The 19,308-nt window shown below is 49.9% G+C and overlaps 1 protein-coding gene across 4 annotated transcripts in view; it reads right to left on the bottom strand.

The window, feature by feature from the left end:
- LOC119170320 (uncharacterized) overlaps positions 1–19,308 on the bottom strand; it is a 46,570-nt gene that overhangs the window by 12,805 nt on the left and 14,457 nt on the right. The window contains exons 1-3 of one of the 4 annotated variants that reach the window (XM_075876939.1): positions 17,519–18,276; positions 4,766–5,057; positions 1,943–2,126 (exon numbers count right to left, since the gene is read on the bottom strand). In XM_075876939.1, coding sequence (XP_075733054.1) covers positions 1,943–2,126; positions 4,766–5,057; positions 17,519–17,616 — 574 coding nt within the window. In that variant the 5' untranslated portion in view covers positions 17,617–18,276. Of the gene's footprint in view, positions 1–1,942; positions 2,127–4,765; positions 5,058–5,332; positions 5,602–6,926; positions 7,328–17,518; positions 18,277–19,308 lie in introns of those variants that run through there. The other 3 variants (XM_075876942.1, XM_075876944.1, XM_037421459.2) reach the window with 3 other exon arrangements.

The following is a 19,308-nucleotide window of genomic DNA, read 5'->3' as shown; positions in this document are numbered from 1 at the left end:
ATAACATCGTGCAGCGGAGAAGCGCGATATCCTGATAGGCTGTAGCACTTGGTGCTGACATTGTTCCCGTGCATTCAGGAACTAAAGGGCGAGGAGGATGCATCGTGTACATGAAGCAGAAGAGAAAATCCCCCCTCGTCTTTAAACGCGGGGTGGTGGGTGGCCCTTTAACAAGATTCATGCATTCTCTTCACGACGTGACCGAACTAATATGTTATGGACGTGGTGGCGCCCTTTGTGTAGTCCACGCGTGTGGCTCGGCCAATGATAAAACTAGACAATTTGGCGTTGTACCCGAAAATTGACATCTAGGCACAGCACGTCACATACGCGCAGAATGGCGCAATTGTCGAGGCACTTCCACCCCTATAATCTGCAAGAATTTACCAGAGGCTTCGTACTATGATTGAGCGGTTGTCAACTTCCATTTCTTATCTCTTCCGCCACGTCACGGGTTTCCACAGACCTGATTTGCACGCATGATTGATGGCGTCTCTTATAATCATATACGTAGTGGTTTTGGGACGTTATACCCCACACATCAATCAGGCATAATTGATCTCTTCATCAGCCACAGCATCAACAACGTGTGCCATGCGCAGGTGCGCGCGTTGCCTTGCATTCGCCGATTGTTATAGCGCAAGCTCAAAACAACGGCAAAGGGACAAGACGACGACGAACGCTCCTCTTCTTATCATCCCTTTGTCGTCGTTTTGAGCTCGCGCTATAACAATCGTCATGGCACGCCAACTATAGCCCAAACTGCCACGCTTGCATTCGCGTAGTGGCTACTTCGCTAATCCACAAAATAATGAAATACGACACGAACAGAGAAATTACCACTCGCAAGGCAAGGACCATATTAACCTGCAGCCCCCGAAGAATGACGCGTCCGATGGGTACAACGGCGGCCATATTATAGGGTATATATGTGCATTCAACATGGGAACTCTTCAGTTCCCAACTGCCCCGCCGCGGTGGTCTAGTGGCTAAGGTATCCGGCTGCTGACCCACAGGTCGCGGGATCGAATCCCGGCTGCATTTTCGATGGAGGCAAAAAATGCTATAGGAGCGTGTGCTTAGATTTAGGGGCCCGTTAAAGAACCCCAGGTGGTCGAAATTTCCGGAGCCCTCCACTACGGCGTCTCTCATAATGATATGGTGATTTCGGGACGTTAAACCCCACATATAAATCAATCAATCTTCAGCTACCAACTGTACTCCAAGAAAACCAGGCACTAATTTTTGGAAGCAAGTTATCACTCTATTTTAATCATCTATTCTGAAGCAGGTTGTCTTTTGGACTCGACCAACTGACGCGGGGTGGGGCTGGTAGTGCTGCGACAGAAGTTTGCCCCCGTCTTTAATGAGGGAACTCTTCGCACGCCTCCATGCCTCTCCCTATTATAAAGAACGGCGGGTGTTACGAGGCAATACGGGAGGCACCACTGCCTCCGTATTGGAAGCGGATGGACTAAGCAACGGACCATAACGGCGGTACTAGAACGGCCCACTTCCAACCACCACTCCCCTATCCGGCCTTACGCGCAGCTCATGGACCCAGGCAAGACATACAATGTGCGCGATAGGGCATCTATGCACTCAACTCACGCTCGTCCATGTCTCTTCTTGTGTCCATCCCGTTTGCGCCTTACTCCTTCCGTAAAACACGCACCAACCATAGCCCAACAAAAAAGTTATACTCAAATAGTGGCTTTCTCGAGAAAAGCGCGCTTTTCTTTTTGAACGTCGACCATTTTCGTAATCCGCCTAGACACACGATTACCACGTACCGCACTTGTTCGTTCGCGATGCTTAAACCGGGTGAGGGATACGCAAGGACCACAGCACCCCCCCCCCCCCCCATGGTGGGCGATAAGAATCTCGAACGAAGCAGGCGTGGCGCGACGCGCAATGAAACTCTTTGAGGTTGGTTCCTCACCTTGTCGAGTGGTGTACGGCTCAGGCGTTGAGCCCTCGCGCAGAATGACGCGGGGCCGGATCTTGTCAGGGTCAAAGTCGTCATCATCCTCTTCGTCCTCCGCGACCGATGCAGCGGCCGTGACAAAGCCGCCGCCTATGCGAGAGCTGTATCCACCTGCGCCGTCCTCGTATTGCTGGAGCACCTGCGCGGATGAAACAGTGGCATTAGCTGTTTAAAGATACATTATGTTCGAGTTGGGAAAAGTTTCGAAAGGATGCACGAATTCTCTCGATACCAAGATTATTCGAAAGTGTGGTACACAGCACACTCACGCAAGTTCACGTCAATTCAAGTCTTTAATTTTACAATGAAAGATAACAATGATCTATGGAGTAGTTCCTGGATGCCAGAATGAGCATGCGAAACCGAAAAAGCGCCCGTTCGAAAATGACGTCGATTTATTTATACTGTGTTGTAATGCGTGTACGAGATTTTAGACAGCAAGAAAGCATACGAAAGTGACTGATGCACCTGCGAGAAGTCAATGAAAGGAAAAATAGCGGAGCTGTTGTAGGGCTGGGCATGCGACAGATAGGTGTCCGTATCGCGTGTCAGTCACCAAGGACGCCTGGATCGGTGCCACGGTACAAGAATACTTTATGTGAGCGAACGCCGCGAAGCGAGCGCTTGGCGGGGAGGGACCGATTATGTTCTCATTTGCGGCATGCCGATAAATGGCACACCGGACTGAGGATCGTGGTGGGCTGCTGGCGAATTCCGCGAAGCACATGCGGAACGTGAACGACGGTTTACAAATCTGAGAAAACCGGGTTATCGCACGATATCAACCACGCGACACGCATAGAGCGGTGCCACGAAAGAGGGGGTGATAAGGGATGAGGTTGACGGTGCAGCGAGGGTGTTGTGGCGACCATAAATGAGCGCCGTTGCTTCCCTACGTCACGGGGCTTTCCTACACCGAGAAGAAAATGGGGGCAGCCGGGGCAACGTTTGTAGCGCCATCTCTCGGGCTCTTTGCGAAGCAGAACATTATCGGGCAGCGCATAGTCCCGGAGTTCGCTCACCTAAAGTATTCTAGCACCATGATCGGGCCGAGCGCACCGAGGATCCAGACGGCCCTGATGTCACACTCCTGGTACCCAAACACGCCCATAGATGGCGTCACTGTCCCGGTGGCAGAAAAAGCGGTAGCCGCACAGTAAAACGGGAACAAGCAGCTATATCGCGAATGGCGCCTAAGGTCAGTGTAGCAGGAGCGGGTGTGGCAAACCTGCGACACGGCTTTTCTCGTGCGTCTCTGCCACAGGCACGTGCACGAGGAGGACAGGGGGGGGGGGGGGGGCGCCCCCACTATCACTCAATTGAAATTTTCACGTCACTTTTTAATGCGCAAGGTTATGGCTAAGCATGTCTTCTGGCAATAATGCGAACTGAAGTCCCTTATATTGCATTCATAGTGAGATAAATAAATAAAAAAAACTGGGAGGTTTATTGCTGTTTACTTCTCTTCTTGACCCCAAAAATCCGAGTACCTATGGCACACCCTTGTGAGAGGCAAGCCATCGTTTAAGTTTTCATTTCTGCGATCATTGCTGAACTCGTTTTTTTTTTTTTTGAAGTTGACCAACGGAACGGGAAGGGGCTCTACCTATGGCAGACCCTTGTGAGAGACAAGCCATCGTTTCATTTTTCATTTCTGCGATCATTGCTGAACTGGTTTTGTTTTTTTTTTTTTGAAGTCGACCAACGGAACGGGAAGGGGCTCTACCTATGGCAGACCCTTGTGAAAGACAAGCCATCGTTTCATTTTTCATTTCTGCGATCATTGCTGAACTGGTTTTGTTTTTTTTTTTTTTGAAGTCGACCAACGGAACGGGAAGGGGCTCTACCTATGGCAGACCCTTGTGAGAGACAAGCCATCGTTTCATTTTTCATTTCTGCGATCATTGCTGAACTCGTTTTTTTTTTTTTTTGAAGTCGACCAACGGAGGGGTCAGGGGGCTCTACGATAAAACACCCCCCCCCCCCCCCCCCATAATCAAGAACCATATCACACGCAATAATCTCTACTTTACAAATAACGTAATCGCGGACGGAGTATCACACAACATTACAAAACATCCCAAATCAGCACCAAAAGTCACAACGGAAACAACGAACCGCAGGTACGCGTACTATACACGTTGCACACTGGGTGGAAGGGTACTTTGTTTCTTCAAGTGGGTGCTTAATGCCTTTCCTCGGCTAACTGCACAACATGAGGCAAGGACATGAAGGAGAACACCCTTTTCCCAAGCTGTTATGCACTCGGGACCTCTTGCATCAACCGGACGCAGAGAATTTCCGCCCTCCGAATGTGATTACATGAGAAGTTAAATCCCGAACCAACGACGAAAGCGGCGGAGCAGATTGGACACTATAGTGACAGGAGTTCCCGAGTCATTATTCACTGTTGTGAGCCCCAAGTCCTGTACAGATGCCGATTCAAAGCGTCCCTATACACAGGTCGGCTTACCGACATTTTAATGGTGCTATAATTATTAATCATAAGGCGTTCGGGCGGTGGTTGGATGGATGGATGAGCGGAGCTGTACAATTTCGATCGGGCGAAGGGTCACGCCGCCTAGAAGTAACTCCTAACTCTACGTAGTTAAATACTGAATTTCACTGCTGCCTTGATTTTAGCCGCCAATCAGGTAACTTATTCGTTGGTTCCACTTATCCAACGCCTGTTCTGTCTTCACTGTCCAAAAACCACAATTCTTTGAAAAACTTAGTCCGATTGCCTAGAAAGGGTAAAATGTAAGGGACTGCGGGTACCTGCTGAAGAAGCTGCTCCTTGACTGCAAACTCCTCTTTGGTGCAGAACCGCTGCAGGCTCGGGTAGTCGCCCTTGATGAACTGGTCCAGCAGCAGTATAGTGCGTTCCCGGCATCGCCTCGAGCTGATCGAGAACAGGTGGCCGAGGTTCTTGGAGATTGACGCCCACGTGGTGGTGGGTGGCGTGTCCTTGAACGGGTTCAGGCTCACGACTTCCTCCAGCAGACGGATGTCGTGCTGCCCGGAGAAGCGCATGGGCCGTTTCCGCTTGTCCGTCTCCTCGCCATTGCCGCTGCACAAAGCAGCGCAGAAACACGATAAGGGTGACTCCCGCGGTTCATATACCGCATTTCTCTAATTAGAACGAGACAGGAGCCTTCCGAGTCTATGGAAGCATGGTGCGATTCGAAGTCGTCCAATTGACCATGTCAGTGGAGCCTGCATGTAAGGGCTGCTACAAGACATTCCTGTAGTCGATTACAGCCTATAAAAATATGTCCCCTCCACCCACAGCCACCACTTTTCATTCCACTGAAAACTTGCACGAATTGAATCAATAGCACTTACTCATTTTTCGGGCGTCAAGCATTTGTCGAGTGTTCCAAACAGCTGACTTTTCCATGAAGACATGTTAGCGTCGGGAACTTCCACGTCCTGGTGAATTTCGTTAGGTGTTCTGGCTCAGCCGGAATCGCTCAGCCGAACGTGATGTTTTAGGTAATAACGACGAAGATTTAGCTTTTATTATGCGTAGTATTTACGTATGTCGAGAAAAAGTAGAAGCTGTTTGAGCGGAATCCAACCAGCACAGCGGTCGTTTATATGACGGACAGCCGTGGGCGGAGCTTACATTTTTTTTTTCTTGTAATCTACGATAGTTCTGAAACTTTTGCGATAAAAACGATAACGTGGATCACAAAAGTTTGCTATCCACCTAGTTAGTCCGCAGAAAATTTAGACCACCTAGCGGTCCTTAACGTGGACCTGACATCCAGAAAATAATCGTAGTGGCGTACATCTGTCGAAATGAGGCTAACGCGACTTGGTATATTGCAAAAGCAACATCCTTGAAGAATACGATGGAGCACTGTACAGATTAAGAAAACCCACGAATTCAACGGTAAGCACACTGCTGTGTAACTCGAAGACGATGTACGGACGTGGAAGCTACCTTCTGTTCGCAAAGGTGTATGACGTCACGTCAGAAGCGAACACTTTGTATTATCGGCGTAATGAAGTGGCCGGATACAACACAGCAATTTTTGTCATTATGTTTCTTTCTTATCTACTGCTCACAACCAGTCTGTCCCAGCGATAATGTGGACGATGCACAGGTAGGTTGATCGACCATTGAAACAGTACGCAAGCACTGCATCCAATTATTTCATATGAACATATGAATGTATCATATAGAAACCTTATACGTTGCCAGGTATGGCACGATATCCTAAATCTACATTCTTATGTTCAACTTCACAGAAAGATCAACATCGCCCATACTAGGACGCCAAAAACAATGTCTATGCTTTTTATGATGACAGCCAAACGTTCTTCCGCAATCAAGATGAACGAGCTTGACTAATGTCTTCGCTGGGTGATAAAGTAAATACAAGAGCTGAGACCAGTAGTATAGTGAGCATACGCGTTGACAACGATGTACGACACAATCACCCAGATTACGATACTATTTGTCGAAAGAACATCTGTTCAGCACAGCGGCGACCAAAAACCGCCTTCAGTAGGCTACTCGAACAATATCTATTATATCGCATAAATTGTCGTAAGCATACAAAGTAGAAAAGCGGGCCGCCATTCATGTGAAAAAGGGTTGTTGCAGCAGCAAGAGAAAGTGGTACCCCGCCGTCGGTCAATTATACCAAAAGAACGCAACCTCGCCCTCATTATCTACACGGCAGCGTTTCCCACGGGGACGGAGCCACTCGAAAAACAATTCGGTCTACATGACGTGCTCTAGCTGAACGTCAATAGGTCATAAGTGCTACCGCCCCGCCACAGTTCTCTCCTACGACGCACAATGAGGAGCGTCAAGCGACCTCGTAGTCCGCGAAAATAGATGCGGGCCGCGGACGACGTAGTCACGACTAGCGGCCGGCGAGAAAATAACAATGAAACTCGAAGAAACGCGAAGACGTGTACGTACCGCCTGCGGGAGCCCTTCGCAACGGTCTCGAGCGCCATAGCGATATCAGCGGCAGACATGTCGGCCGCTCGAGCGGGACCTCGGTGTAGCGACGAAGAACTGGAAGCCGATTGAGAGCAAGGGCTAGCACAGCGGCAGGAACTCTGGGCCTACCAGGTGCGGTCCTTGCGGGTCCACAACCGAGATTGGAATGCCGCGTGGCGCACCGGTACGCGAGCTCGACGCGAAGCCACAGCGTTCTCACGTGACGGGGACATCGTCTTCGTCGCCAGCCGTCCATGGCGCCTCCCGCGTTTGCGTCTGCTGGACCGGCCCCCTGGCGTGACGCTCGGCCACCGGACACCGGCCCGTCGAGAAGGTAGACCCCCGGTCCCCTTAAAGGAGCCCACGAAAGGTGGCGATGCCCAGTCGGGGGCGCCTTCGGGATGGCAGAGGGCTTAGATAGCCTTCATGAGTGACGGTTCATATACACTCGACCGAAGGCATGTTGCGCGGTGCGTGGGGCTGTGGACGCGCCAACTGTAGCAGTGTAGAAGACGATGAAAACGATTTGCGCGCGAGCTGCGCCGGTAAGTTAAAGAAGGAAGGAAGGAAAATAACTGTATTCGGTCGGTATGTTAAGGTTGATGATTTTTTTTCCTCCTCGATGTTCATAGCCGAGGTGGCGAGGATGAGCTGAGGGAACCCTCCCGGTTCTAACAAGCATTGTCTTCCAATTTTCGTTATAAAATAATGCGTGGCCAATCCCTCTAGTGGGTATGAGCCAAGACTGATATATGGCGCACTCCTGACGGGGTACCTCTTAACTACCACTGTGGAGAGGGCGGCAATTTCGAATGTGCCAGTACCGCAAGGCGGGGCTTCGAAGATTCGCAGTGAATGCAGCTAGGCCTCAGAACGAGGAGCATCGACCTTTTGAAATGGAGCAGCACCTGTCGCTTCGTCAGTACCGGAATGACCTTCAGCAGAATCAGCCTCACTCGACAGCACCGTTAAGATATCGGTCCCCGAGTCCCCGTCGATTATCAGCCTCTCCAACTTCAAGGCGCCGTTCACCAAGCCCGGGTCGGGAAAACTAGAGCCGGCGACATGTGGAGGTAAGGCCACTACCGATGCTGAAACAGAACCTCCATTGCTGACTCCACGAGATAACGACGAACTAAGAAGGCGATGCAGTAATAATGATGTCGCTTCCAACCAGCGTGTATTTGTTGACAGATATGAAGCGAACATGCACTAGTGAATACAGGGGCGGATTACTCAGTAATCAGTTGCGAGCTCGCCAGAACACTCAACCGTTGAGTGTTCTCGCAAGCTCGCAACTGGCTGGCAAGGAGTCAGTACGAAGGTACTGACTCCTTGCCAGGTATACATGACGGTAGGACCTGCTGAAGCAGCTGCAGTCAAGGAGCAGCTGCTTCAGCAGGTTCTCGGTTGCGAGCTCGCCAGAACACTCAACCGTTGAGTGTTCTCGCAAGCTCGCAACTGGCTGGCAAGGAGTCAGTACGAGGGTACTGACTCCTTGGAATATACCTCAAGTAAGCAGCACGGGGGGACACTTTATCGACCAGATTGAAACGTGTACGACAAGAAACTGAATAAGGGGCTTCACATACGTCGCCAGTTGATGATGATGATGATGAGTGGAGCGAAGCGTCCATCCGTACGTTCATCTGTCCGTCCATCTAGTGAACACTCCCAGTACCACCATCTCGCATTTTTTCATAACATATTCATCATATACAAGTACCGCCATCCAGCGGACATTCTATGGACTAAACGAGAGGCAACTACTACGACGACACGGGACGTGAGACCCATGGCGTAAGGAGCTTCGCCCCTAAAAGGCAATGCCGATCGGTATAATTTGCAAAGAGACGTCAGGTACGTTCCTGAAAACAAAGTATGGGTTCGGACACAGGTACGCGTACGTGGGCTCCCCGAAAAGCTACTTCGAAAGTGCTTCGCCAGCTTGATCCTCTGAACTTTAAAGTTGTCGTAGAAGAGCAAGCAACATCATCCAGACGGCGGTATCGCACAGAAACTGTGCGAGTCATCCGAATGAAGATCTACTACGAAAGACAGTGAGAATCAAGCAACACTGCTGGATGATGCCTTCTGGATGATACCTATAAAATACCCGCCTGGAACCAAAACAAACATCGGGACGATGCATTTTCGGAAGGTGCATAATGACGCAAGATACATTTCAAGTTCGCGCGCCAGACATTTGCTACGTATGCCCTCAATGTCTGTGGTGTGCTTACGAAACATAGTAAACGAAGAGCCTGTGGGGACTGCCAGGATCGACGCTGACAACTCAGGCACGTGCAAGCTGCGCAGGACAAAAGAAGACGAGGTACCGAACTTGAAAAAAAAAAGCCAAGGTGTTCTGGATACAGACATTTTTCTCTAACTTGTTTGCTTGTAGGGTACAAGTTCGCCCACTTTAGCTATCGTATTAAAGTCTACTTCTGCAACTGTGCGTGACAACATTATAATGCACTGGTTGCAAAAAGCGTTCATGTATTGAAACCAACATACAGTAGGAACAAACGGAAGCATTGAAGGAATCGCTATGTACTGAGGTGATTGTCATTTCTTTACTAAGGCAAAGATGCCTCATCAAACACGAAAATTGATCGTCGACGTCGTCAGCGTCCCGGGGCGTCGGCATTAATACGGCGCGAAATATCAGCGTCGCGCGATGGCGTAGCCATGACGTCTCAGATAAGACGCTGACTACCGCACATTTTGCTTGTCTTTGAATCAAAGGCAGCGAGGCGTTCGATGTTTTAGTCTTCATAAGATAGCCGTGCGCGTGACATGAGCTTCCCAACGCTGTAACCATGCGTCCGCACGGAGGCATCACGGCTGAAAAATGTAATGATGATAATAATATACGATATTATGTGCCAAAAGCACGACATCATGAGGCGCGCCGTAGTGAAAGGCGTCACAAATTTCGACCATCTGGTGTTCATTAACGTGCACGGGCCTCTAGCATTTCACTAGCAAATGTAGCGGAGAGGAAATTCGCAGCCGCATACAGTACAGCCGCACGTGGAGAATGTGTAGTTGCAATTGCTGCTGGCACGGCTAAACGGAGTAGACGAACTTGCTTGGTCCTCCGCTGAAACAGCTACGCGAAGGGGAGGAACCGCGGCACGTTACACATCAGGCCGGCCTCCCTAGACCTCTCGCTCGACAACCGCAGCGGTGGTAGAGCAACCACTTCCGATGCGGGAGGTGCTGGCTTTTATAAACGGTGCCACGGGACACCCACCGGTTCGTGAAATGGGAATAGAGGCATACCCCGAACTAAAGCTCGATGGTGAGGGTACTCATATCTCGAGATGGTGGCCTCTCCTTTCCACTTTTCTTTATTTTCAATTAAACCGAAATCATCTTTTTTTTTTTAAACTTCAAGTCTAACCCCCGTATTCACAAACACTCCTTAACTCGACTTTCACCCTTCATTTTACAGAGTCGAGCACTGCGCCACAGCTCGGCTCAAAATGACGCTGCGCTACTCGAGAATCGCAGCAGATTATCACTGATATGCAGTGATTCGCCGTGCCTAGAGATTGCGCTCCCTTCGGCTTTCTCAAGTGAAGGTGAAGCGTTGAGTGAAGGGACGTTCGAGAATACAGGGGTAACACATTTCACACTCCATTTTCACCGGTCCGTTTGCAGTACAGATCAAGCTGTTAAAGCACCCGTTATTACTATTCACAACTAAAGCGAGAGCGAGCGTCAGACTTTCGAGCGCGTCTCGACCTTGCCACAGACGACAGAGCCGGGGAATTCCCGGCATCGTATGCACGGTGAAGCGCGCCTTGCAATTCCCTGTGTTCCTGACACACAATTTCCGGCTGTAGCGCGCGTGCCCCCGACTGATAATCAACGCGTGCGGCTATATTTATACGCCGACAAGACGAGCACACGCGCTCAGAAGACGTCACTCGCGCCAAGGGAAGGGGGCAGGGCTGCGACATCACGCTGAAAGCCTCAGCGACTATTTTTCTTTACATGGGAGCAACGCGAGCCATGACTGTTCTCAAAACAAAGACGATCAAAAACGAAATAGAAAATACGCATGCGTGTGTTTGTAACGAATGTGCGAGCGGACACACACCGCGTGTCAGCCCGTATACCACCGCCTCCGCCCATGAATTGCCACACCGTGGCTGGGCACGGTGCCAAGGCGACAGAGGTAGCTCGTCGTGTGGCAACTAGCAATCAGCAATTATTTGTGGGAAGCGCGCTATCATAGAAGGTGAAATCACAGCGACGTTTTCTACGTCGGCGTAATGCGCTGAACTTCGAACACTACTTTGGAGGGTGTCGTCAAACGAGCAGCTTCCAAAGGGTGAGGAGGTATAGACCTTTGCAACAGAGAGAAGGATCCACTCCTTTCTGGCCTGTTGGACGAGAGTACAAAAGCCGACGTCACAGCGATCGATAGTGCATTTTTTTTTTTTTTTTTGGGGGGGGGGGGGGGGTCGCGCTATTTAACAACAGCTCAAATAGGACCATAGCGAGGCCCAAAGAGTCAAGAAACATCTCGCATGTCTTGACGCTGAGCCGTGCTCCCGCAACGACCACAGAAAATATTACTACGTCATTTTTTTTTTTCAAAAACCAATGCATGCTGGTATCAGCCTTTGCGACGCTTTAGAGCTTTTGTCCCACTGTAGATTTCGTCATCCTCACTTGTGATTGACTTACAGTGTGGCTACGAGCTCTATAATTGTACAAAATTGCTAAGATAGTAAAATTCAATAACAATGCGATATTCGAAAACATAGACGCAGTGTGCGCAGCCTGTCACCGGTGTATTTTAAGGTAAGCAAACTTGTCTTAAAATGATAGTCTACACAATGAAATATCAAAAGCAAATCAGAGTGCACGGGTATTCTAGTAGTGGTACCAACACCGGTAGACATGCTTTGCGGCGATCTGCCGCCGATCTGGTCAGTGCCTGGACATCTGGAGCTCATAAAAACTGACTGCATATATGCAAACAAGAAACGATACGTTGAAGCTTTCTTAAGCTAGTGCTTTTAAAAATTATCACAATGAGGACGCCTAAATAGTAAAAGTTAACCATTTTCTATGAAGCGTGCAAGACTTCTTCTTCAGTGAGCGAAAAAAAAATCACAAAGAAAACAAAGAAAAAAAAAACCGCGCATAATGCAAAAGAAAACAAAGAAAAAAAATGGAGGGAATGATGATGAGCGAAGTCTGCGTCAATGCGTCCATGCGTCCGTCCGTCTGTCTTCCTGTCCGTGCGCCCATGCGTTCGTCCGTCGGTCTGTCTGACCGTCCATACATCCGCGCGTCCATCCGTCCGTTAATTCGTCTGTCTTTCCGTCTGTTCGTCTGTCTGTCCGTCCGTCTGTCTGCCCGTACACCTGTCCATCTAGTGAACACTCCAAATACCGCCATCTCGCATATTTTCATCATATATTCATCGCATACAAGTACCGCCATCCAGCGGGTATGTGCCACCAGCGGTAGTTACTACATGTGCAATAACGGGACCATCGGGTGACGGAATAAAGAGCTCCGCCCCTAAAAATCACAGGATATCCACGGACTGAATGATAATAGGCCGGGCGAAGCTTCCGTCAGTCCATCCGCGCTTCCGTCTTTCCATGCGTCCGTCCGTGCGTCCGCCCCTGCGTTCGTCCGTCCTTCCACAAATCTGTCTGTCTGCTTGTCTGTCCGTGCGTGCGTCCGTCCATCTAGTGAACACTTCAAGTACCACCATCCCGCATCTTTTCATCATATATTCATCATATAGAAGTACCGCCATCCAGCGGACATTCCAAGGACAAAACTAGAGGTGGCTACCTGCTACTACTACTACTACTACTACTAGTAGTATTACTACTACTACTACTACTACTACTAGTAGTAGTATTACTACTACTACTACTACATACATCACGGAAGCGCGACGCACGGTATAAGGAGCTTCGCCCCTACAATGAAAGCGCCCCTAGCGTAAGCACAGCATTTTATTTTGCACGTTTATCATAAAACTACACGGACGCTATCTGTTTTATAACATCTGTATTGGTTTATCGAACTAGAACTATGACCTAGCGGTGAATCCTAAAACGAGGTGGCTACGTACTACATACATCGGGGACGATTGACCCACGCCTTAAGGAGCTTAGCCCACAAAATCCGAGGTTAAGAGCTAGGTTACTTTGAGGAAGAATAGTGAACTGGAGACAGTTGATGGGGCCTCATTCCGTACCGAACAGTTGTGCCCGCGCGATCTCCGACGACAGTGCAGCTCTGGCCGACCGGCTAGCCCTCCGCCCTCTCCTGACGCCGTGAAGCCCTCGCCGAGTGGTACCACGTCCTCAGACGCCTTCGACCATGTCCCCATTTTTCTTTATCTTATCTATACTTCTCGCTCTATCCCTTTTAATTCCTCCTTATCCCCTTTCCTCGTGAGCCACTGTTGAGCTGTCGCACTTGGATGCAGTCAGTTACAGGGCTCACTTTTATCTTCTTTTCTCTCACTCAAAAATTACTCTCTCACCCCCCTCGCGGTTGATGGAGAGTTAACATATCGAATTGCCCCGCCGCGGTGGTCTAGTGGCTAAGGCACTCGGCTGCTGACCCGCAGGGCGCGGGTTCGAATCCCGGCTGCAGCGGCTGCATTTCCGATGGAGGCGGAAATGTTGTAGGCCCGTGTGCTCAGATTTGGGTGCACGTTAAAGAACCCCAGGTGGTCTAAATTTCCGGAGCCCTCCACTACGGCGTCTCTCATAATCATATAGTGGTTTTGGGATGTTAAACCCCACATATCAATCAATCAATTAACATATCGAATTGAAAAATTATCACCTAAATCGTCTCGCATACTGAAAGTGATATGCATATTCAGGCCACTGCTTTACGTATAGCCCAAACCACAGAGTTTGCTCTAAATACGCTACACAGAACACTGGCTCTACAGTGTCTACGAGAGCTGCAACGCGTGGAGCTTCAGTCAGCATGGGAATGATAAGTAGTGCACGAATCAGTTGAAACTCAATTCTTCGGACTCCATTTGGCTCCGCGTGTCCTATATCCTTGTCGCAAGAAGAAGTCCAGCAAACGTTTAGCAGTCTTAATCGAGTCGCCATGTTAACGAGGATCCATTATATTATCCGAAACAAACGCCAAAACACAACGATAAACACAGCCACGAGTGCGTTCGAAGAAGAGAGCACGAAAATTAGGCAAAACGACGTACTACGCATCATTCCCATGGTGGCTGAACGATAGCAGCGCCACAGTTCCTTCTCAGTTAAAAGTACGAATCTCTATGGAACGTATCAAGTCAGTGGCAAAACTTTACGGGCCAGAGTACTTGTGGAAAAAATTAGCAACCAAGCAAACTGAATTGGCAGGTTAAAAAAATACTTGCTGTTGTACTTGCTGTTGCCACTTTATACTCTAATGTATTTACCATTCAAATAATCCCGACCACCGACTAGCAGAACAAATTATTCAGTGCTCATTTTGCATCATCTTTCTGCCGTTTCTTCCTTTCTTATGGCGCACCGCAGAGCTTATAATGAGAAGAGACATTCCTGTGGTATGGTGGCTGTGACATGTCTATTAAAAAGCCTTTGTGGCGCCCGTGTACCTTCTCCGGAATATCGAGGGGGGGGGGGGGATATATTTAGAGTATGCTGAAAGTGAAAAAAAAAAGAACACTACCCTGCAAACAAGATTTATTGCTGGGAAAACATCCTCATTAAATGAAAGCAAGCTTACAGATGTTTGCAAACTAGTCCACGGACATACCACTTCAAATATAAAATCTTGGTCAATAGAATATTTTAGTCAGCAAAGTCAGACAAAAAATTGAAAGCACTGCGTTTAACCAGACAAAGTTCTGCGCCGCATGTCGCGGAATCGTATCCCGGCCACTACTTCGATGGAAGCGAAAATGCTCGATGACCACGCACTTAAGATTTCAGTGCACGTTTAAGAACCCCAGGTGGTCCAAATTTTCGGAGCCGTCCGCTATACGGCGTCTCTCATCATAATATAGCGGTGTTAGAATGTTCCCTTAGCAATTATGATGATTCCAGAATAAAAAGTTCTCATTGGTCGTGGGATTCTCGTCAGCGTAAACTTTAGCGGCCAGCTGCGCATATGTGCCGTACGTTCGTCGAAAAACGCTCGCAGTAAAAGACGCACACCAAATGACTTCAGCCTTGCATCGGCCGCAGAAAGCAGACCTCTCGAAAACCAGGAAAGAAACGAGCCGTCACGCAGGTAATTTCCCATCGCACGGGTGTGGCCTTCTTGCAAAGCGCGCAGGCGACGGTTGTAACCACGATGCCACTTGCTTGCGTTTATTAATAGTGGGCTGAGGCTATAACCTACGAAAGCAAAACAGCGTGAGGAACGAGGAAGAGCGCACAACGGATCCTGATGGCTTTCCTGCGATACACTGGGCTGAGTGACACTTGGTGAATAACCCCTATAATTGGCCTTTTTTGCGACAAGTACAGCGCCCTTAGCGGCGAGAGTCAGAAGCAAATTTGGTGGCTTTCCGGTCAACGCGACAGCGTGGGAGCTTGCGCGTTCCTTTGCACCAATCGCGTCCGAGATGGTGCGCTGACAGGTTTCAGAGGCCACGAGCCACCAAAAATGTTTCGGGGTGGCGCCGTCGAAGCATTTCCGGTGCGCATGCGCAGACGCTGCCCATGAAAAAGGTCCATTGCCGACCATTTAGGCCAGGCTAACCCCGCCTTTTGCAACATCACAACCACCACGAACAAAAAAAAAAAAAGGTGGAGGGGGGGGGGGGGATAGACGCTCGCCAAGAATCTACAAGCTGAGTTGAAAAGTGACTAATTAGTCAAAACGTAAAGGCATAAACGCAGCTACGGCGTTTCTGGGCTTAAAACTGATCAAGGCGCCTGGACTTGACCGTGCGTTACCTCGAAAACAAATGACTCCTTACCGGGAGCACCTTTGAAACGTGAAATGTTCAAACGCCATCCATGCGCAAACACAACCAGATAGTTAGAGTGCGAGGACAGAACGACGACAAAGAGACAAGAAGGACTCTTTGTCGTCGTTCTGCTCTTGCGCTATAACTATCGTCAAGTCATACCGACTAGCCCAAACTGCCACACTTCCAAACACAACCGTTCGCGTTTCCAGGATCGGCTACGTCGCTAAGCACTTCACGAGGTGGAAGCCCCCTAATGAGCACACACGGGCGTATGCAGATAAATGAGTGACGTTTCGCAGTGTGACGTCATCAAATGTTTATCAAGAGCAAACCTCATAAGCGCGAAAATTCTCGCGACAGCGACGCTATGAGCGACGAAACAGGGCGTTCGCGCGACGCGTCGCGTGCTCGTTTTCGCGCGATCGCTCGGTTCTCCAGATTTGGAAACCGTCGCTCATCGCCCGGTAGTGCTGGGCTCAAGCAGCCAATAGCGAAATACCGGAAAAGACAAAGACTACATAGGTGCACGTGACCCTGCCCGAGTCACGTATGCGCAACAAGAAATGACGCGATGTTTACGCATGTGCGTTTAAAAAAAGTACTGCAAGGCATTCATAAGCATTTTCCGTTCCATTACACAACAATATATCGTATTTTTTAAATTGCATACCGCTCACTACGCGGTTTTTTTTGGTGCGAGTAGACTGCTTCATGCCAGCAGCAGTGAAGTTCGCTCGCCGAAGCCGTCGCGTGAATGAGGTTTGCCTGCGCTAGCGACTGATCGCGCTAAGACGATCTACGTCGCGTCGCGTGCATTTTCGCGCTTTTGAGGTTTGGCTTTCACCCGCGAAATACAGACATGCACTATAGGCGTCGAATGAAACCTGACGAGCGACAGCGAGCATTAGCAATGGTATTACGCCGTCCAGTCATCCCCCTGGACTTGCGCAGCGCTGCAAAACTGGAGCGCGGCGCGCCGATAGTACAGCGTAATACTAAAACCAAGTCAAGACCAAATTTTTGTCACTCAGCGACGGTAACACTACCATCTCGATTATTTCCATGGACGGTTTCCGCATAGTATGAGCTATAACAATGTCTGCGTGCGACATTGTGAAAGTACATGGCTTCGTAACGATACGAATCAAGGTTATGAATGAAATCCAAGAAGGCGCACACGCTCAGTGATAAGATTCTAGAGTGGTAAACGTGAGGTCATGCCTCACAGAGGATTTCGACCACCGCGTGCGCCAAAAACATTAGCTTTAGCCGCCAGTGTTGTCACATAGACGAGCTTCGTCGGAGTTCTACACTCGAAGCATACCCGGGACCTTAGCAACACACTGCAACCGTTCATGCTGCCACAGACCACACCAAGTCACGCGCATCGAAGTGCGAGTACGGGAACTTGCGATGCGAAGCCGCGAATATGCACGTTATCTTCTGTCAGAAACCAGTCCATCGAACGGCCAAGCGGTGCCAGCGTAAGGCGAACTCAACAGCGCGCGAAACCCCCGGGCGAAAGATTCGGCCAAAAGAGACACGCTGGCGGTGCCTCGTACCCGAAGCGTGTTTTATCGCGACAAAGACCGTAGAGCGCTAAGCTTACCTAGAGCTTTGAACTTTGTCCGGCTTCTTGGCGACCGCCTTCGTCGAGGAGCGTTCTTGTTCATCGGTCGCAGTCTTGCAGGCCTTGTCGCTCACCATAGCTGCAGTCGACGTCCACTGGCAGTCTAACGAGACGCCTCCTTCTGAGCTAACTGGTTTGCTCCTGGCGGTCTGTCGTCCGGACTACGATCACGTGAGCTCCCGAAAGCGCCTTCCATACGCGCAGGTGACACGCAGCAGTAGACGCGACGTGCCAGACGCCCAGGGAAAGACGAGGCCCGTTCGATGAAAACGAGACGCGGCGCATCTGCAGCGATGTTTCCCGCCTTGTAGAGTGTGGTGCATCTTGCCATGCGCCGCCTGCCTTGCCCCACGAATGCCGCGTCTAGGGGAGTTCTGAGATCTTCCTTCTCACTCGTTTCTGTAGGCGACTTCTGCAATGGGCGCTGCCCGAAAGGATTCTTTCTTATCTACGTATGTGGCGAAGCGCTCAAAACTGACAAAGCGCTGATATGGCACGCGGCTTCTGAGGATTACCGCAACGACGCGGTATAAAACCCCGTCTTGCTTCGCGCGGAAGGCGCATCGCATCTATGGCTACGCAGGCTCGGTTCTTGCGCGCCGGCCATACGGGTTTTAATGAGTAGGACCAGCCTTCGTACTGTATACATGGCCGTTTCACGCTCGAAGAAAGAATGCCACCACCTCCCCGAAAGAAATGGAGAGGAAATGCGAATGTGTGGCGTAGCGTCCATAACGGCTTTTCGCACGTAAGAACCCAGCATTAGAACAATATTTTCTTTTTCATACACCGTGCCGCCAATAGAGCCGTTCACCGCACGTGGCATTTTTCTATCGCGAGAAACGCGATATTCGTTTCCAGCTCTAATAGCTAACGTGCACGGTTCAAAAATACTATGAAGTGAACGACAGCGTTCTCGGCATTGGCGTTTCACAGCGGCGTCTCAAGCACACATTTCCGGATGTTCTTGAGAGGCGCCCAGCCAGCCAACGGCCGAGAATTATAGGTGGTGAATTGGATTTGTGGTTGCTTGGAAAAGGAAGAAGGCCCTATTTTCTGCAGCCCTTGCGGGATCACGGCTCGGTGCCTTGTCGGGGATGGGAGGATGGGGGGTGGGTATAAAAAGAATATAGGAAAGATATAGTTAGATAAAGAAATGAGACAGGCAAGCGACAGAAAAAGAGGGAGATAGGAAAGTTGGGAGCCGGTCGAAGAAGTCCGAGGACGGGGCACCACACGGCGAGGGCTTCACGGCGTCAGGAGGTCGCGCAGGGCGAACCAGTCGGCGAGAGCTACGCTGGCATCGGAGATCGCGGGCGGCACAACCATTCAGCTTGAAACCCTCCGAGCAACTCCTGATAGGTGGTGTTGGTGATGCACGAGCAGACGGGAAAGTGGGGCCCAGGGAGGAGAGAGTGAACGGCGAGAGAAGGAGCGGCGAATCACAGCACTTGCCCTTTCCTACGCTCTCTCGCAACGCATGCTCGTGTTACTAGGGGCGAGGATGAGCACGCCCACAACTGTTGCTGAGGGAGTGAGAGTGGAGAGATAATACCTGCCGGCGCACGGACAGCGCCGGATGTCTGACATAGCCCGACTAAGAAATGAATTCGCTTTTAAAAAGAGTGCCGCACATGTATCGAAATAGGACGCAAAAATACTAGTGTCGCGTCCCTTGTAGGTAAGAGAAGGTGATTCTTAAGAGAGAAAGGAAGAGAAAAGTGAGCCCCGTAACTGTCTGCTTCAGTGAGCGACACCTCAACAGTAGC

Source organism: Rhipicephalus microplus, chromosome 2 (assembly GCF_043290135.1).
Source record: "Rhipicephalus microplus isolate Deutch F79 chromosome 2, USDA_Rmic, whole genome shotgun sequence".
Lineage (NCBI taxonomy): Eukaryota > Metazoa > Arthropoda > Arachnida > Ixodida > Ixodidae > Rhipicephalus > Rhipicephalus microplus.
The sequence above is the reverse complement of the archived record's forward strand: the minus strand, read 5'-3'. Positions and strand labels throughout refer to the sequence as shown.